Genomic DNA, 21,984 nt, shown 5'->3' with positions numbered 1-21,984 from the left:
CATCAACCGTTTTTTATTTATATATTATCAGTGACGTCCCTAGATAAAATGCCGCCCCAGGTAGCGCCAAAATTCCGCCTCATTTTTATATACAGTATTTTTATCATCCTTTCATGAATCCAATAACTAAAAAATGTGTTTTATGGAAACATTACTAACAAAATATCATACTAATTATTCGCAAATCTGCACGTGTCGTTTCTGGTCACCAAGGACGTCAAAGGGAAACGGAAGTAAACTAGATATCGCGAATCCCGACAAAACCAGTGAGCTGATTTTTTAATGGAAAAATATTTTCGTTATACTAAGTTTAGGTAGTTATATATTCCAAATGATTTACCTCAATTTGCCGCCATTTGAGTAACTGCCGCCCCCAAGCGACGCTCAATCTGCCTACACCCAGGGGACGTCACTTCATATTATCATAGGTATATTATGTATTCGGAGTAAATGATGAGGTGGAGGAGATAAAAGTTCGTTTGGATGTTGTGAGAAGGAGAGTTTATTAAATTTATCGATACCAGAATAATACATTATAAAAGATGCCAGGGAGAGGTTATAATCGCGGGCACGGATGTAATGGTGAGATCGGTGGACGATGTCAAACGAAAAACTCGTGACGATAGTAATGCGTCGCGTGACGGACTCTATGAGTGAGTGAGGATATATGATTTGCCCTTATTTTTACTAAAGCAGTTCATTACAAGAAACATTGTAGCAATTAACAAGTCATAACAGAACCTACTGATCTAGCTATGGTTGAGGAAATGCTGACTATCGTTTTCATTATATTGTTTTGTTTTGACAACAAAACATACATAATTAAAGTGTTTCACCCATGTAATGCTGAGTAGGATGATTGCGACATATTTATTAAAACCATCATATGAGCTAATTTCAGATAAATGATTGTGAAAAATAAAAATTAGGAAGCAATTGCTTTGATGTAAAAAATAATTGTAGGTACACAATCAATAATAGATACTGAACTACACATTTTAAAATTAGAAGTATGAGGTGTTTTGTTTAGGTACTTACTGTATTTGATATAAGTACATTATTTTTGTTTAACGTTTCGTCTTTCCTATCATTTTTATTCATTCTTTCATTTTTAGTCATTTCAACATTTTCTGGTACACCAACTCTTGCTTCCTGGCTGACAGGTAAACTGCGATACCTACCATTCATGTCAATCAATATATTATATTATATTGTACCCACAGTATCCAACCTTTCTAAGTCATTTTGTGTTGCCTTTGATGTAGGCAGGAAGGCTCTGTGGGCATTGTTAATTATTGTAGATATTCCAGTTGTATCAGGTACTTCTGCCATTATTGTAGACACATTAATGTATGGCCCTGCTGCATAAATAATCATAACAATATTGGAAAGTATACCGTTTAAATCACTCAAATTTAAGATATTTAATTTGAAGGCAATTGACTTTTTAAACCTTACGTGTTAATTCCAACTTTAATACCTTCTAACAGTCTTAAATAAATCTCAAAAATCTAAAATACTTATCTTGATTTCTTGAGGATTGTGCTAATGTAAAAACTACCAGTCCCGGATATTTTAGACAAGTACCTACTGATAGGTATGGGTTTACGGAGGGTGTTGATTTACACTTTTCCACTTATTAAAAATACCGATTCAGGGACATTAAGTATATTTCGCTTGGCAAGTAACAATTAACTACTAACACGCGCTTTGGCGCGAAAAAGGTAACGAATCGTATTTAGAGGCGACGTAAAGGCTCAACAAGGGTAGGTAGCCGACTGACGTACCCATTTCTCGACTCTTCGTCCGCCCAGAAACAGATAACGGTAACTTTATTTTTCTTTGTTTCGCTGTGCATTATCTATCTAGCCTTGACTCATTTACAATTACAATAATATCATTATATTCCCAACTCTGTCAATTGGAGGATTTTTGATGGGGGATTTAGGCATTATGATAATATAATAAATCTTATTTGGTATCACTACAAAGAGGTATTATTATTGTATTTACTAGCATATTATTTTTATTTTGTACTTCTGTTAAAATAGGTAATGAATAAAGTTCAGTATTATGTAAACGTCAAATTTGTGTTGTTACGTCAAAGGCACGACGAATTATCTTATGGGCTCGAGATTGCTATGTCCCGTAGTCAAAGCTGATCATATTTCTATGAGTCATCTCGATAATGGTTACGGGCTCTTTGGGATTTTAGAGCATATTTCCTTAATAATTTGTCCAGATGACGCGTGTCTCGCCGTCAGTACATGTGGAAAGCTCACTGAGGTCACCTGTACGTCGACCGCGCGACACTAGGCGATTACAGGTGGATGGCTCAATGAGGTCACATGTACCTGGAATGAGTGCGCTTTATAGGTACAAGTGACTTTAGTTAACTGTCAACACGAATTTACGACGAGTTACCTCTCGCGCGCGGTCGAGATACAGATGACTTCATTGAGCTGTCCACATGCACTCACGGCCAGTCACGCGTCATATGGACAAGGTCTAAGTGATGACACTGAAGTGAGGACACAGTAAGGACCCGGAATAATGCAGCAGGTATATGAAATTGTTGATGTTTACAAAATACCTCTGGATTAGGGATTCCAATCCCGGGATCCCGAGATATTTTCGATACCTATGAATCCCGGGATTGATTAACATAATCCCGGGATTTCGGGATTGATTTTTTATCAATTTTTATGGAAAATAAAATAAAAGCGAAAATATAACAGAAAAAATACTTTTAATAAAAAATAACTACATTAGAAATAAACTGAGTTTGAATGAAATTTGATTTATACCCATGTGTAGGTTGCCAATTCATTTTATTTTTTCATATAAATTATTAAAAATGGAAAGATTGGAAAAAAACAACGCTTCGCACTTTTATCAAAGTAATTCCATCATGATATCATACTTTTACGGCAGTTTCATTTTTGTCTGACTAATTAGATTTATGAAGCGGAAAGGCCATAAGTACGCCATGATTATTTGCTTTACTATTTTAAATCTCGCTAATACATTCATTAAGTCTTTACTATCAGAAACAGCAATCTCCTATTAAATTCACATTATTATTTAAATTACAATATTATTTACTCCGTCAAACTTGTCTATTTCCAAGATTGAACGTATACAATATTAACAATAAATGTCTTAAATAGTATAAATTATACTTGATTTATTTTTGACCGATTTTATCAATGTTATTTGTAAATATAAAAATTTTATATTAACAATGGAAAAAATGCCAATCCCGGGATTGTCAAATTGTAATCCCGAAATCCCGGGATCAGAATTTTGGCTCGGGATTGGATTCCCTACTCTGGATGCAACCGTATTGAATATGTACATTGAAACATGTTTACTAGAATTATGTGATTTTTTGTGTCTTCGATATATCGCTGAGTGATTTTGAGGTTGTTCTATTACACATTTTTAAGATAAATGACTTTTTAATGCCATTTTATTCTATTTCCAGAACTCTGTTTAACCCATTAGTTAGAATATAAAAATTATGAACGCATTTGTCGATAATCTCAAAAATATGTTATTCTTTTATATGCAGAACACAGTTTTTAATATATATTATATAGGTTATGCAATTGTTTCAATATGAACTATCGAATTGCTCTCCTGAGAATTTTACAGAAAATGACATAGAACAACCTGGGAAACAGACAGCGATGTATATATATATTGGTGGTGCAATTTATTATTTCAATGTGAATTTTCAATTTGCTCTCCTGAACATTTTACTGAAAGTGACATAGAACAACCTAAAAATCAGGCAGCGATATGTACTGAATTTTTGTGCATTTATAGGGGAGCAAACAGCTATTAATAAAAACAAATTTTTAAATGTAAAGTTTTTTATTTAAAAAATATACGAGGGTGGGTCAATAAGTCCTTAGAAAAGCCGACAAGTGGCGCGACTAATACTGTAAGCGGTTTGTTTTTATGCAGCGGCACTACCGATTCAGTATGCTGCGAAGTTTCAATCAGATTGGTCGGGTTGTTGTGTGTTTTTCGTACATTTAAAAAAAAAATTTGCTTGTGGAAAATGGAAAAATGGAAAATGGAGAAAATTGAGTTTAGAGCTGTTATTAAACATTTTAATATAAAAGGGTTAACAGCAAAGGAAATAAAAAATGAGTTGGATTTAGTTCACGGCATATCTGCTCCTTCACTTGCAACTATTTATAACTGGTTAAATGAATTTAAACGTGGTCGTACATCAACAAAGGATGAACCACGCTCAGGACGTCCTGTAGAGGTGACTACACCAGAAATGATCAATAAAATCCACGATATGGTGTTAAGTGACCGAAGATTAAAGTTGAGTGAGATAATTGAGGTTACAGGGATCTCAAAAGGTAGCGTCATTTCTATTTTACATGACAAATTGGGCATGAAAAATATTTCTGCAAGATGGGTGCCGCGTTTGCTCACAGTCGACAATAAACGCAATAGGGTGGTGGCCTCTAAAGCCCTGTTGTCGCTCATGCAACGCAATCCGGATGAATTTTTTCGTCGCTTTGTGACTGTAGATGAAACATAGATACACCACTATACTCCCGAGATGAAAGAACAGTCAAAGCAGTGGATTGCGAAGACAAACCATGTCCAAAGAAGGCGAAAACCGTAAAATCAGCTGGTAAGGTTATGGCTACTGTATTTTGGGATGCACGTGAAATTATTTTCGTTGACTATTTGGAAAAAGGAAAAACAATAACAGGGGATTATTATGCATCTTTATTGGACCAGCTAAAAAACGAAATTGAAGAAAAATGGCCTCATTTAAAATGGAAAAAAATCCTCTTTCATCAGAACAATGCCCGTGTTCACACATGTTTACGATCAATGGCTAAAATTGAATAATTGAAGTTCGAATTGGTCGACCACCCACCGTATTCGCCAGATTTAGCCCCCAGTGACTTTTTCCTTTTCCCAAACTTAAAAAAATGGCTAAGTGGACAACGTTTTTTTTCAAATGAAGAAGTCATCGATCGGACAAATGCTTATTTTGAGGACCTTCCGAAAACTTATTTTTCTGACGGTTTAAAAAAAATTGAGAAACGTCTAACCAAGTGTATTGAGCTCCAAGGAGATTATGTTGAGAAATAAAAAAAAAATACAAAAATAAAAACTGTTTTAATGCTTTTTTCTAAGGAATTATTGACCCACCCTCGTACCATAATTATTACACACTTACAACTAAGAAAATTACTGAAGCAAGTAAAAATTGATTATTTGGTAAAGATTGTTCTTAAATTTTAATCGATTTAATTTTTATAATATTTCATTTCAGTCATTTGTCACTAACGCAAAATGGAAAATTTGAATTAAGTAACAAAATATAAAGTTTATATACTTATCACATTAATACAACCGACGTAAATCCTCTTGTAGGAAAAAAGGGACACATTAAAAAAATCCCAAGACAAAAAAAATGGATTCTGTATTCTTATGCCAATTAAGGTGAATGCGCAACTTATCAGACAAACTTAACGGGAAATACCAAGCACACGAAAACTAATCCATAATGAAGGGATCTAAAAAATATATTCAAAATTGATTAACCCATAATTAAAGAAAAACCTTGTAAAAAGTGTGAATTTATTAATCATTTGCACATATTACTTAATGGTTTTTTGGTTAATTTAATGGCAGCAAAAATATCATGTTCAATTAGTTCACGGTTGTAATCGATTTTATATTCAAATAACATGCATTTATATAAAAAATAAGAATGTGTCTCAATCGATTATTTAAAATTCTTTTTAATTATGTTGAATCTAATTTCGGTATTTGACGTTTGATTTGAGTCTGTATTTTTCCATTTTGGGCCTCTGGTAAACGGTGAATTCTCCTTACGGTTCAAATACATTGTGAAGCACGTCGCGTACTATCACGGCGACAAATTTAGTCTTCTCTCTCTCTTTTGAATGATCACAGTCTCTATAAATTTAATGATGAAGATTGCCAACTCTAATGTATTTGTATTTTGAATTATTATTCATTATTCATGCAAATTTCCAATAATTTTTAAAATCTTCGTGTGCGTACGTTAAAACTACTTGCGATATTGCATCCATACATAATATTTTGAACAGTACCCAACTTGCAGACCATAGATAATAATTTAATAGAAAATCCATAAAAACAAACACGCGATTTTAAGTCGAAAAAAAAAATACCATACACACTTCGATCAACTGATATTTTATAAAGAAAATGGAAGGAAGGAAGAAAGTACTCAATTCCTTAAAGGTTTGACTTTTTAAAACATAAATTGGGCTAAGAATAAAAGTAGGTGATTTTTTTTTTATATGCTTGAATCTTTTCACATTATTCTTTACAGTTTATACTATAACATCATGGTGGCCAGTAGGGCTGCCATGTTATTCTACTGTGAAGGCAGGCATGTTGATTATTGTTATAAAAGCATTATTTTTATTATCACAAGAATATTTTTGAAGAAACTACCAAAGGCATAATACTTGTATAAAGTAAATAAATACATATAAACGAATCGTGTTTGGTTTATTTACAGCCAAAATCTGTGATGAAAGATAATTATAGAGACATCAGTGGCGAAGGGTGGAGGTAGGCTTTTGAGATCCGCCATAAATAGTGCACACTGAATTATGTCAGACATAAGTATTGGTTTTCATTGAATTGATTAGTTTTTTATTAAAGATGGCGCTGACGTGTAGCATTCGGATATTTTTAAATGATTTTGAAAACCTCATAACAAAATCAAGCATTTTGGTAGATCTAGTACCTAACAAAACTAAAAAGATTAAAATAAATGGAGATACACAGATTATTCAAAGCGTAAATGAGGTGCCGAAGAAAATACGGATCACCCGGTGGTTTATCCCAAGTTTAGCCCAATTCCACTATTTATGATAACATGTTTTAAGCCGATAAGGCGATTAAAGTAGCCAAGGCATGGTTGGGAAGAGTTTAGGTGTATCACTAGCTATGGACGTGATATCAGAATAAAGATAATAACATAACCCGCAAGGGTCTCATTTTATATAATTAAAAATATTTCTTAACAGCCGCCATCATATACAATTAAAACAAAACACATTCTTTGGTTTATTTAGTGTGTCTTTTTATGTTTTTTGAATTGACCGAGATGCAAGCATTGAAAACTACAAGCTTCGCATTGAAATGGTTTTCTTCCAATGTGTCTCAGCATATGTTTTTTGAGATTACCAGGAATCGAGCATGTGAATGAACAAATATCGCATTGATGTGGTTTTTCACCGGTATGAGTCATTTTGTGTTGTCTAAGTTTAGCGAACGCTGCGAATTGTTTTGAACAAACATTGCATTGATATGGTTTTTCACCAGAATGTGTCATTTTATGGATTATGAGATTACCCAGCTGCGAGTATTTCTTTGGGCACACAGCACATTGATATGGTTTCTCGCCAGTGTGTGTCAATTTATGTTTTTTGAGAGTAGTGGACGCCGACAAATATTTCAAGCATATGTCGCATTGGTGAGGTTTTTCACCAGTATGTTTATTTTTGTGCATGTTAAGATCGCCGATCCGCGAGAATCGAGAAGAGCAAATGTCACAGAGATATGGTTTTTCACCTGTATGTATTCTTTTATGGATTGTGAGATGAATGGCCGAAAAGGATTTATATGAGCAAACATCGCAAAGAAATTGTTTTTCAACAGTGTGCATTTTTTTATGTCGTTTGAGAGCTTTCATTGTCAGAAATTTTTTGGTACACACGTCGCATGAATGTGATTGCTTCGTAGTATGCGCCAGTTTATGTTCTTTGAGATTATCGTATCGTGAGAATTTTCTTGAGCAAACATCGCAACAATATGGTTTTTCACCGGAATGTGTTATCAAATGTTGTTTAAGGTTGCCGAGATGCAAGCTTTTGTACGAGCAAATATCACATTTATGTGGCTTTTCACCAGTATGTATTTTTGTGTGCACTTCAAGATCGCAGAGCTGCTTGAATTGAGATAAACTTCTATCACATGGGTATAGTTTTTCAGTAGTATGTGTATTTTTATGTTTTTGAAAATAAGCAAAAGACGCACATTTATACGGGCAAGCATCGCACTGATATTGTTTTTCATCAGTCTGTGTTATTTTATGAGTATACCTTAAATTATGCGTTTTAAGATCGCCCAGCCGCAAAAATTTAGATGGGAAAATATCGCAGAGGTATGGTTTTTCACCAGGATGTGTCAGCATATGTTGCTTAAGGTTGCCGCGAAGTGAGCTTTTAAAAGAGCAATAATCACATGTATATGGTTTTTCATCCGTATGTACCGTCGCTTTATGTATTTTAAGCGAAGCCAAGGACACACATTGAAGTGAGCAAATTATGCATTGATAATGTTTTTCAATATTATGGATTCTTTTATGGGTGGTGAGATTACCGGCTGTCTTGCATTTAAATGGGCAAACTTCGCATAGATATGGTTTTTCACCAGTATGTGTCAGTTGATGCGTTTTGAGATCGGCCAGTCGCGAGAATTTAGATGAACAGATATCGCAGAGGTACGGCAGTTCACCAGTATGTGTCATCATATGTTGCTTAAGGTTGCCGCGAAGTGAGCTTTTAAAAGAGCAATAATCACATGTATATGGTTTTTCAGCAGAATGGGTAGACTTATTTGTACTGAGATCACTGTATAATTTCGGTTTATATGTTTTAAACTTTTTAGACGCACTGCACAAAACATTGTGATTTGTTAGCGTATTTGAAGATTCGAATATTGAGTAACAGCCACTGCAAACAAAATTATGTGAATAATGTATTAATTTTCTCAATTCGATTCGTACGACCTTTGGCAAATACTGTGTCTGAAATTCACGTTTGATGTCTCCTTCAACTATAGTTATCTCGGGATGCTGTAACAAAAAAAATCTTAACTATTATGCAAAAAATGGATTATAACTTCACTATTAAGTATAAACCAGTGTACACTCTTGTAAGTCTCAAATTAAAGTGGCAGATTTTCAGGCAGACAGTCTGCCAAGATCGTCGATCATCGTAAAGTCATTTTTGAACCATTGCATGTGGTTATGACATTTAGACCTTTGGCTCATGGAGAAACTAAAATTCGACGAAATGGTTGGTGATGAAACTCATAATCTGGCCAATGATTGAAGCTTCGCATACGGCGCTACTGAAATCCACTTGCAATAATAATCATATAACAGTGGCGAAGACTCCATACTAGGCGATTATTTGAAGCCTACCTTAAGAAAAATATTTTTTAATTGCATATTGACTTATTTATATAATCACTTGATTATAATAATATATTCTATAAAATAATTTATTTTGCCAACGAGAGGTGCCGTATGTGTAGGAATGCATTACACAGATAATTACAAAACAATCTGCAAAGGTTTTAAAAATTATACCACACATCTGTCTTGACGTAAATAAAGGTCGGATTATGTTTCAAATAATTCTCAATTTTTTTCATAAGGACTTTTCGTCACGTAGCCCCGCCCAGTCTATCGAATTGTATGAACTAAGGTAAGCTCTGATCGCAGAGCCTAAAACTAAATAATTAATAATTAGATAATTAAAAAAATATAATTTCTATGGTGTTTAATCGAATATTAATAAATATTGACTGTTTTTAAAAATATAAAGAACTTTTATCTAATGATTTTTGATGTGTATACATGTTTTAAAAAATTCGTACTTTATTTAAACTGATCGCTTAATTTTTATGTTGTCAGTGAGTTTTTGAAATTTCATTAAATTAGTGTGTCGTTGTCATTTATTAGTGTGTACATATTAATTAGTAGCAATATCGTATTATCTTCTTATTTATCGTAAGTATACCTGACAAGCGTATTCTTTTATCAGATCTCCACAGATTACCTCTTTCCAAAAGTTACCCTTCGCCACTGTCATATAACCTGAAACTGTTGTAACCCATTGTCTTTCCTACTTCGTTCCAAGCCTTTTCCGTAATATCTTTACAGGAATATTCTGGCAGGGGAATTTTTCAACTTCTGCAATCGGCCACAAATTTTAAATTAAAAATAGGTTCGCTCATCTTAACTTTGACTTCTTGGCTAGTTACCAATTTCGGTGAAAAAAACTATGATATTTCATCGAATCTCTGATATTGGCACCACTGTTTTATGGGAGACTGCAAATTGAGAGACTGGGAGACTAGCATGTCGCATATTTTGAAACTGAGAGATGCAAGTCTTGCCTCCAGCTAGCCGTCATTGAAATACATTTATTAGCTAGATACTGGCTGGAATTTTAGTTTCAGTCTCGTCTTTTTTGAGTATTCTCGTGAGTCGAAAGCCTTATGGTCTGGATTCACCCCCGCCCGCCAATTATGTCGAAGATTACCGAGATAGTACGAAAATATCCGATTACAAAATTCAATATAATATTATTTAAGCGTACTTGATCTACTGGCTTGTTCTGTGGATCAGATTGAGGATCTTTATTATTTATTTGGCGCATTGCATAATCATCACACTCTTCTTTGATATCATCTTCCGCAAAATTTATTTCAGATTTAATTTTCGTCAGACCTGTTGTCGAGTTCTGAAAATAAGAAACAAAAACATATATTAATGTGTAGGATTCAGCGCCATCTTTAAATTAATAAAGCATGAGCATAACTTTTTGCACAAGCAACGAGTGGTCTACCGTTCAGCTGTCAAAACCAGATCCCAGATTGTTTGACATACCTATTGTTCCGCCTTTTCTCGTTTCATATTAAATTATAAAAAATTTTCAATCAAATAATATATTATTAACTATCAGTGTTATTTCTAAATACTATACATGCCTGTTATTCATCAGCTGTCAAAGTCCTTCACACAAAACCGGTTGTGATATCAATTTCCAAAAAAATATGAAGCATTGATCTATGCATTACATTTGTAGAAGGTATGTTAATGCTAGTGTATAATTTATCATGTAACTCATCTATTCAAATCAAACCATTCCCTGTATGAACACGACAGACGCGTTAGTATGAGCACACTATAGAACAATGACAGGTCATCCATATTAAACAACGGGAGGGGTCGGAAAAAGACTTTTTACTTAGTAAGACCAGTCGTTGTGAATGTATCAGCTTTCTACTTGAGTCGGCAATGATAGGTCTACATCGGAATGCGGCGAAGACCAAATCCATGTGCAGGTGTCGAAGATTACCGAGATGGTACGGAAATATCCGATTACAAAATTCAATGTATTATTTAAACAAACCTGATTTACTGGCTTGTCCTGTGGATCAGATTGAGGTTCTTCATTATTTATTGGGCGCATTGCATAGTCATCACACTCTTTTTTGATTTCATCTTCCGCAAAATTTATTTCAGATTTAATTTTCGTCAGACCCGTCGTTGTCGAGTTCTGAAAATAAAAACAAAACAGTATAAGGTGTAGGTCTTCATCGGAATGCGGCGAAGATCAAATCGATGTGCAGTGCTACATGCGTGCAAGCTTCAAATACTTGGGCGTCACAAGGGTTACATGTAAATTTTACGTAAAACATTTCACCGTAGCAAATTTTCGCCGTCAGCTTTCTACCGCAAAGAGATGACCGTTTCCTACACGGTCAACAATTTAATTAGATTCAATATCATAATTAATTCAATTTTTATAGCCGATTTTGGCGAAATTGGAGAATGAATATCTAACCTAACCTAACCTTACCTACCGAAGGCGGCTCATAAGGCGCTGGCCTTCCATCCGAGAGTTCTGGGTTCGACCTGGTAAGAACATGGTACAGTAGAACCTCGTTAATACGAATTCCACGGGACCGAAAATCGAAAAAAAATCGAATTAAGACATATGAAATGTATGAGGGAAAAATAGATACTTACTTACTAAAATTTTGAAAAAAAAAATTCATTCATTTTGTTTCCGATCATAGATGTCACGGCCAAATTTCCGATTCAATTGTCTAAAATTAAAATCTGTGCTAAATACCAAGCGTCATTAATCCATTGCCTCTAGGGACCAAAAGAATGTAAGTATTAAGTTAATGTAGGTAGGTATTGTTACCAAATATCATAATGCCTAAATCCCCCATCAACAATCCTCCAATCGACAGAGTTGAGAATATAATGATAATAGTATTGTAATTGTAAATGAGTCAAGGCTAAACGATGGTCGATGATGCACAGCGAAACAAACAAAAAGTACGTCACCGTTATCTGTTTCTAGGCAAACGAAGGATCGAGGGTAGGTACGGCCAGTCGGCTACCTACCCTTCAGCCCTTACGTCGCCTCCAAATACGATTCGCTACCTTTTTCGCGCCACAGCGCGCCTTTACAAATGTTATTAACAATTAATTGTTTATCGTCAAGCGAAATATACTTACTTAATGTCCCTGAATCGGTGTTTTTAATAAGTGGAAAAGTGTAAATTAACACCCTCCGCAAACCCATACCTATCAGTATTTACTAACTTATTTTGAGCTAGAATTGTAAAAATTCCATAAGAAAAAAAGGTTAAATGATGTTACTTATACCTAAATATAAAAATAAAAAAAGGCTTTTTGGTTTGAGACACCAAAAACATTATTGCCTTCATAACAAGACAGCTAAGATATATTTATGACATGTTTCTGTTAGGTACTTACTTACAATTATTTCTATTTAATTTTCACTAAATAAATATGTTCATTAAACATATAAAATAAGTGTCATTAATGTTCTACAATCGTTATCATTTATTATTCAATTTCGGAGAAAGTAATTAATTAATTCATTTCTAAAATGGTTTAAAAACATCGCGGAAAAATTCTCTGCTAAGCTTTATTCGATTTTGAATTTTGGCGCCAACTGCCGTGATATTGTCATAGTTTCGCATTTTTTATAATATAAAACGAAACAGTTTGGCAAAAGCACTTCTGTCTTTATGTAGGTAACAAAAAAATAAACAAAATATCAGTAGTTGTGTGAATACAATGAACAATGATTTATTGTTTTGAAGGAGTGCTGTTGGCAATGCATAGGTCGTAAAAATCGGTCTTATTTTTACGAGCGTACCCTCATAAAAGTCATAAATAAGTAAGAAAGTTAATGATGTTTTAAAAAAGTCTGTCATATTGTTGACTCATTTCATTCTACTTACATACATAATAATATATATTATATTTGATGACTTGGGTCAGGGCCATATTAAGCAATTACTATTGGAATAATCTTATTTATTTTATTTCTCACTGTAAAAAAAAAATACCTACAGAAAAAATTGAATGTTGCTTTCGGAAGATAGAATAAAGTGTAAATCAACGATAATCAAATTAAAGAAGTACATAAATGGTACAAATGATTACAAATAAGAAAGAATTAAGTATCTTATATTTAATTTTCGTGGGTTTAAATAAAATATTTTTAGAAACACTACATAATCTAAATAATTTTCAACGTCACGAATATTTAAAAAAATAAATGGAAAATATACATATTGCGCCGAATTTCAAAATGGTACTGAAATAATTACAAAATAAAAAGAACTTTTTATATTACAACGTTTTGAAATTTTCTGTCGAATTGTTATGCTCAATATGCTCAAACTTGTATTTGATATGAAGTAAATAAAAAACAAACAAATATAGAATACTGAAATGTCATTTTCACATGTCATTTTGACATTTAATTTTGATTTCCATAGTAACGCATGTATATATTAATAATTTAGTTGCTAGGACCACCGCCTTAGCAACCGATAATAGTCTTTTACTTTCTACGGATTTTTCTGAAATAACTTTCCATACAAAACAGAATTAACTGAAAATGAATTCAATTCTGCTTAAAGATGGCTAAACGTATTAAAAGAATGCATTGGCATCGTGTTCTGATATTAATATATTCTAAAAGTTTCAAATGTCTAGCGCTAGTCGGGATGTTAGTTAAAAATCGATTGCAAGATTTGTACCGGGCAAACAACCACCGGACAAATAAGAATACGAGTTAATAAAAACGTTGTAAAATAATGGTAAGCCGAAAAAATTATGGAACCATAAAACAATAAAAAATATACAATTCGAATATTTGCGTCTGTCCACTACTCAGGTTAACCGATTTTTCCGTATTTGTGGTCAAAACAGTAGTAGGTATTTGTTGGAAGAATATAATCATTACCTACAGTGACGTCCCTAAACAAAATGCCGCCCCTGGGCAGCGCCAAAATGTCGCCCCATTTTTTTATACAGTATTTTGTATCATCCGTGCACATGCCGTTTCTGGTCACCATAGACGTTGGAGGGCAACGGAAGTAAACTAGACATCGCGAACTCGATTAAAAAATACAGTCCTGTTACTTAAACCTTTTATGTTGATTAATACATTTTGTTTTCAACCAGTGAGCTGAATTTTTTAATGGAAAGATATTTTCGTTTTTACTAATTTTAGGTATCTATTTCTATATATACCAAATGATTCTCTTCCGATTTGTCGCTCTTCAAGTAACTGCTGCCCCTAATCGAAGCTCAATCTACCTACCCCTACGGGACGTCACCTGATAACCTAATTTTATATTTCACTTTTGAAACTTTTGAAAGTATTTCTCCATGCTCACGAAAAGTTGTAATTACAATTTTTAATGATCAGTTGCATGTTTCATTATATAATAAACGATCTCATGTTACTTTGAGACATTTGTATTTGCTATCTAAAAATAAAACGGAAAAAAACAAAGTATAAAACAAAAATAAGTTCACACAATACCCTAAATTTGGCCCATCATACTTCACTGCACATACCATTTGAGGCGGGCGTATTGGGCGCTTGTATTGCTAAGCAATATATTATAATCAATGACATTAATATGGACGAAGCATCTGGAGAAAAAAATGACACTCACTTTTTTGTCGGGTCTGCCGAATGGCATAATCTGTTCTAACGCCATTACAATAAATGTGATATTGCTATAAATTCCCGATGCTTTTTGTCGGGTCTGCCGAATAGTTCGGTTCGAACGGGTTCGCTCAAATGAACATTGACACTAGAAACACTGTTCTAACGCCATTACAATAAAGGTGATATTGCTATAAATTCCCGATGCGTGATATCGCATAATGGAAATTGCGTGGCATCTACCTATACATGTGCGAACGTTACTATGCACGAATTTACTTGCTAGCTACTGTATTGAGTGCGTTGTCCATTAATTATGTCATTGATTATAATCTACGATGTGTCAAACAAAGCTGGAGTTCTGAAATCGTCAATGTTTTGTAAAAGGGCAAATCAACCATTTTGGCGAAATCGAGTTTTTAATGAAAATACAACATGTACCCCACTAGCTTTGTTGTATAAAAACGGCGAATTTTTATCTCCTCAGGAAAGTACTTACTTAAAAACGATAATCGACTAAAATTAAATTAAATTAAATTACGAAATAAAAAACAAATGTGACATACCTATTAGGCCTTTTAAAATATTATATAATAATACCTATTATAATGACAGTATTCTTTCTAAGCTTTATTATAAACTTGTTAAATATTTATAATCATCTACAGGTAAAAAACAAATAAATGTCAAAAGTTAAAAATCCTCTTCCTGTAAAGTAGCATTTTGGTTAATTCGCCCTTTTTACAAAACAACGACGAAATGTAGCAGACTTTTTCCAATAATAAAATATGATTTTTTCGATCTATGGAATGTTGCATTGTTGTCTGGGTCGAATTATCAGTATGGTTTTATATGAAAATAATGTTCATGGGACTTTTTTTCGTGATATTTTAGAATTATGACGAATTTCGATTTAAAGGGGTTCTTACTAACTGTGTTTTACTATATGAAAATAGTGTTTAGGGGACTTTTTCCCCGTGATATTTTCGAATTATCACGAATTTAGATTTAACCGCGTTCATACTAATGGGGTTTTACTGAACCTTACAGAATAGGAAATACTTAAATATTACTTTGGAACCTAGCTTACTCAAAAATAACCAGAATGGACTTGGTTCACTATGCTTGTGAAAAACTCATATTATGATAAATAATATCGCACATCCGATAAAATAGTCATAACTAGGTAATAGATATAGATAGTAGTAGATTTTTCGGTAGAGCCAAAAAAATAATCTGAAAATGGTCAAAATCACGGTTTTGTATGTTTCCCGCATTACTCTTTAGAGCAGGGGTAGTCAACCTAGTAGGTAGGAAATGTCATTTTGATTTCTATAGTAACGCACGAATATATTTAAGTGTAATTTAGTTGGAAGGAGCACCCCCTTGGCAACCAATAATAGTGGATTGGATTACGGATTTCTTCCGAAATAACTTTTCATAAAAAACAGAATTAACTGAAAATGAGTTCAATTCTACTTAAAGATGGCTAAAAGTATTAAAAGAACGCATTTGCATCGTGTTCTGATTTTATATTCTAAAAGTTTCAAATGTCTAACTAGTCGGGAAGTTAGTTAAAAATCGATTGTAAGATTTATACTGGACAAACAACCACCGGACAAACAAGAATACGAGCTAAGAAAAACGTGGTAAAATGACACGTTCAAATGAATCTCAGTGTAATACTGTCACAATTCCATCTAGTGGTTTTAATAATATTAAAGCTAAAATTATGACTATTTTTTAACAATGGAGATTTTTTTTGTGAATATTTCTGTATAAGTCATTGATATACTACTGGATGAATCATATGCTTCTTAAAATGACGCCCGATTTTAAGCGACTCGGCCTTTGTTAAAACTTACTGAGTAAGCCCGGTCTAGCTTGCATCTTACTCTAACTAATAGTCAGCGCATGACGACTTGCTCTGTCTGTTTTGCGTTGCAACTACCCTTAGGTTCACTATTCCAAGAACGCAAATTTAGTTTTACAGCCAGGGCAATACGGGTGAAATTCGGGAATCCATGTTAACGGTCTTAACGAATTATACCTACAAGGAAATATTATAAGACGATATTCGTTATGTCTTTTGTGGAACATTTTTAAAACGACACTTGTATGGGAACTGCTCATCTAGTAGTATATCAATGGTATAAGTACTTAACTCAAAATCGTGTATTTTTATGACTCTATTTCATCGGATGTGCGATATAGGTAGGTAGGTAGGTACCTACTGATAATAACTGACGTGTATTCAAGAGTCCACCCACGGTGGCCGCGTGGCTCAAGCATTGGACTATCACGCCGTGGGTCTCAAGTTCGAATCCTGGGTCTGGCATGTACACATATTGTTTTTCAATTTGTGTGTGAGTCAGAGTATGGACCTAATAGGTTGAGGAAGTGGATGACATCCATTTCTCGTAAAAAACAAAATCTGATAATACAAACCTCTATTCTGTGGAGGCCCATAATATGATCCTATTACGATCGGACATGGTAGGGAAAAAAAATTCATGAGTTTTATTATTTCACAATGTTTCCTCGATATAGCTGCCATACACGTCGCCGCGAACGCAAAAGCGGGTGACTCTTAAAAATCGTCCATAAAACATAAAAGTTATTGCCCATTAACGTCAATATTTATGACACAGCGATAACCAAACTGGGAGGCGCGGAAAGTTGAACAGAAATGTTACCTAAAGCCTCAATTACATTGAGCTTCTTTACGAGCTGTTTATTGGCGAATTTACAATCTGTCTGTAAAGTAGCCCAGTGTCATCATCAAACAAGCTAACAAGCAGATTGTAAACGATCTACCGAGAAAAGTTGAAAGCCGGTCAACTTTACACGCTACACGCCGACGAGTGGGCCTACTGCGTCTGCGCAGTAGAGCGTAGTAGCGACCTCCCGGTAAAAAACGAACTACGTTTTGTCAAAATAGTCGCTAGCTTGTTGGCTTCTCAGCGTCTCAGCTCACAATCGCAGTAGCTGAATCGCCCGCCCGAACAGCTCGTAAAGTGGCTCAATGTAATTGACGCTTAATAAACAAACACACCCATGGCATTAAAAACAAGTTAATTTAAAAATGACTAAGTATATAATATATTTATATAGAAAAATCTTGTTATTATTCTTTCAATTAAGTACGTATTTTTTTTAAATTTACGTATTAATACATTTTTTACGTTTTAAAAATGTGTGTATTATTTAATAAAATAAAAGAGGGGGTGTAGTAACGTAAAGTTTGAATACCACTGCTGTATTTAGATGCAGTATGCATGTGACGCACATATACATTCAAAGCTTATAATGGATATATAATGGATTTTAACATTTATTTTATTTCGCCTTATTACAGTAGACAAAGAGGTGTGTTATCGAAAATAAATGGCCGTATAACATTGAGGTTAAAATCATGTTGAGAATTGCATAGTGTAATATTCCAATTTTTTAGAAGGAATCAATAAAAATATTAATTTGTTAATTATCTGTATCAAACATTAAATTTGATAATGTCGTTATTGGCAGATATTAATTTGATAGCTAAGACTTTCACCTACTTTCTAAGCTACTTATGAAACATGCAGACTTTTAAATAAATATGTAGGAACTTGTAATTGAATTTCTAATTTACTTACCTATCAATTAATTGAACTTTCGTTTATGTGGTAGAATTCCATTGTAATGGGTTTGAAACAAATTAATTCTACTTTAAGTAATTTCAAATTTATTATTTTTTTTTACTTAAGGCATGGATGCGTGGATTACGGGTCGCGGGTGCAAATGACGCATGCCGAACGAAATATAATTTGTCATATAAATCCAACATGCGTCCATTTAATGTTCTGTTTATTGTTCTATTAGTAACAAAAATAATACCTACCTATATCCATTGACATGTTTTCTTTTTCAAGTAAATGGGTAACGTTTTTAGTCATCTTTACACGATGTAAGAATTCATACCACCGTCACCATCACGAAACAAATTGACGTATTCACACCTCGACGTTCGCTCTCCGAATGCCAGCGAGGCCAAAATTCCGTCGCGCCTATAGTTGAAAATTATTTGCCGTTTCACAGAAGTATCGCCTTAAGTTTTTTTTTTATTTATCATTTATTATTAATTCAAGACGTTCACAGCATGACATTTAATTGACTCATTTAGGTTGACAGCTGTTTTGGGCTATAAAACCTTCTTTAGAACGGTCTACAATATCATCATCATCAGCCTGAATCCATCCATTGCTGGATGAAGGCCTCTCCAAGGCTGATTTCACTTCTCTCGGTCATGTCATTGCCACGGACTTTCGCAGAACATAAACATTTCATCGATTCAGCGGCCTCTGGGTCTACCTTGCGGACGTTTGTTACTCTTGGGTACCACTGGATGATAGATGATATATAGGTACCTACTAAGTTATAGTCGACCGTTCCGAAGATGGGCTTATAGCTCGACTTAGCTATCAACGTCTTCATAAACTAAGTAGAATAATTAACAACAATAACTTTGTTTCAAAACTTTCGTTATTATAATGTATTTTTAAGTGTTTTATTTAGATATGATTTGATGTTAATACTATATGGCATGGTCCCCACAAGCGGTGGGCTGACAGGGCTCTGGAGGGGCCCGGCGAGGCGAGACGACCAGATAAATGAGATAAACAAATCAAAAATTTGCTTGAATAATAAAAAAAAGTCGCCTGCGGTGCTATTTTCCTTCAGAAATATTATTATTCAAAGTTGTGTTTGTAAGATACAATTTTTAGTTGTGTATCAATACTCGACATCTGCATAATTCAAATGGGTGTATTAAAATATACAATAAAACACTACACTACACATTAATTTTACTGCGTACACCATTTGGAAAATGCCACTGTAGAGCATCACATTGCCTTTATCCTTGGCAATAGGCAGGGGGGGCGACAAAGATCCTAGCCTGGGGCCCCGCTTTACGATTTGGGGCCCATGCATTGATATACTACTGGATGAATCATATGCTTCTTAAAATGACGCCCGATTTTCAGCGACTCGGCCAGTGTTAAAACTTACTGTTTTAATATCAGCGGACTTAACTCGATATAAGCTCACTTAATATTTGTCTCGAAAACGACCTGGCAATAATTATGAGTAAGCCCGATCTAGCTTGCATCTTACTCTAACTAATAGTCAGCGCATGACGACTTGCTCTGTCCGCTCAGACATGAATTTTTGGTAGCTTGCAAGCTTTGGGTTGCAGAACCCTTATGGTCACTATTCCAAGAACGCAAATTTTGTTTTACAGCCAGGGCAATACGGGTGAAATTCGGGAATCCATGTTAACGATCTTAACGCATTATACCTACAAGGAAATATTATAAGACGATATTCTTAATATCTTCTTTTGTGGTACATTTTTAAAATGACACTTGTATGGGAACTCCTCATCTAGTAGTATATCAATGGGCCCATGTTATATGGCCATCTACTTCCGATACATCACACAGCCAACTTGCATAATATTATGTACAAAATCCCGGACACGAAGTAAAACTTAGTTTTAAACTATTGCAAGTGAATGTTGTTGTATAGATATATTGATCAAATTTTATTCCACATTCGCGTAGCATACAACGATTGAAAATGAACGTAAGTATTGAAAAACTAACCTTAAAAGGGTCATCGTCAGTAGTCTCTTGTTTTATTTCAGGGCTGGGAACTGAACTGTTTAATTCTTTAACAATTGATACATCAGACAAACACTGATCTTTTGTGTCAGATTCGCTTACAAAAGTTTCACGTTTTACATCCATTTTGTAAAATTTTGTTTAAAGTAATAATACTTTAGGTACGCACTCAAGTGACACGCCACAATTAAATGAAATGAATTTTCAATTTACGTCGTCGAGCATTACCAAAGCCGACTCAAGATGGCGCTGCATCGACTAATAAAAATAATATAGTCTATGGACATTGGACACCCCACAGTGCTGCCATCTTTTTGTCACTGAAAATAGTCCCGATATAATTAAATTATAAAGTAGTATTTTGTTCAAAAATTAAAATACGCATTATCTTCAGTTTTAAATGTCTATATGTTTTTTAATTGTAACGTAACTTGGATTTAAAAAATTTATGGTCATATTTTTTTACCTCTTATCTGAAAAATCTCTATCGTTTCGAGAACTTTTTTTGAACTCTCAAACAACTTCTTTTTCTTGGCTCGCCAAATATTCCTGTGGGTATTAAAAAGCATGACATTATGGTAAGTAAGTAAATGCTATAAAATGGTAGATACGTGTGATGATTTTTTTAATGTAGAAATGAAATTTTTAAGAAAAAAAAAACCAATTTCCTCAATTCTAAATTATAGTATTTTTGGTGTACTATATAAGAAACAGAAGTAACTGTGGTACAGGTAATAAGTATAGTACGGTAGGCAACGCGTGTATCAATATATTATTTTCACGACACAGCACCTATATTCATCGATTGGTGCAATATTTTATAAAGGTCGATTGTTTTGCGTTGTGTGACTGCCAGAAAGAATGGCATGGCCCTTAGGCCCAAACTCCACGTAAGGCGGCGCTCGGGGGCGTCGCGCGTTTGAGAATATCTCAAAGGAGCAGTTACTCAAGACTAAGTTCGTTAAAGCGTTAGATTGACTTTAATTTGATGTTATGTTTTCGGCAACGGAAATCCTTACCAACGGGCTCATATCCTTCTCGTGATCCAGTGGAAGGTTCATGTCAGTAATAAGACTCGATGGATGTTAATCATCAGAGATGTTTATTCGTCAATACTCAATTTACAATTAGATGGTGTATAAATAAAAGGGAAAGAACTCAATAGGGTTCGATCCGCAGCAGGGCTCGAAATGGACCGGAACGCACCGGAGCGCCGTTCCGATTAATAAAATCTCGTAGGAAAATATTTTGACCGTCAGAGCTACATCAGCCATAAAACAAAAAAACCTTACACTTATTTTTTATAAAATACTCATAAATTTAGATAACTATGTTAATATTTTCGTAAAATCATCGAGCGCTCCGGTTCGTAAAATTTTCCATTTCGAGCGCTGATCCGCAGTGAAACAACTCGGTGAGCAGAGCTGAATTATGTTTAAACAAGTTGAATGGTTCGA

At 34.1% G+C, this 21,984-nt stretch overlaps 1 protein-coding gene across 1 annotated transcript; it reads right to left on the bottom strand.

The window, feature by feature from the left end:
• Positions 1–5,541: 5,541 nt before the first annotated feature.
• On the bottom strand, positions 5,542–20,787 carry LOC147077053 (uncharacterized). Its single transcript, XM_085940980.1, has 5 exons — positions 20,510–20,787; positions 11,259–11,405; positions 10,443–10,586; positions 8,026–8,908; positions 5,542–5,561 (listed from the first exon to the last, which is right to left on the bottom strand). The coding sequence occupies exons 1-5, from the start codon at positions 20,651–20,653 to the stop codon at positions 5,542–5,544; spliced, it is 1,338 nt and encodes a 445-aa protein (XP_085797106.1). The 5' UTR covers positions 20,654–20,787.
• Between the last annotated feature and the right edge of the window lie 1,197 nt (positions 20,788–21,984).

This window comes from Rhyacophila brunnea, unplaced genomic scaffold, assembly GCF_057557595.1.
Source record: "Rhyacophila brunnea isolate RB1 unplaced genomic scaffold, BYU_Rbru_1.0 scaffold_13, whole genome shotgun sequence".
NCBI lineage: Eukaryota > Metazoa > Arthropoda > Insecta > Trichoptera > Rhyacophilidae > Rhyacophila > Rhyacophila brunnea.
Note: the sequence above shows the minus strand (reverse complement) of the source record. Positions and strands in the feature narration are given on the sequence as shown.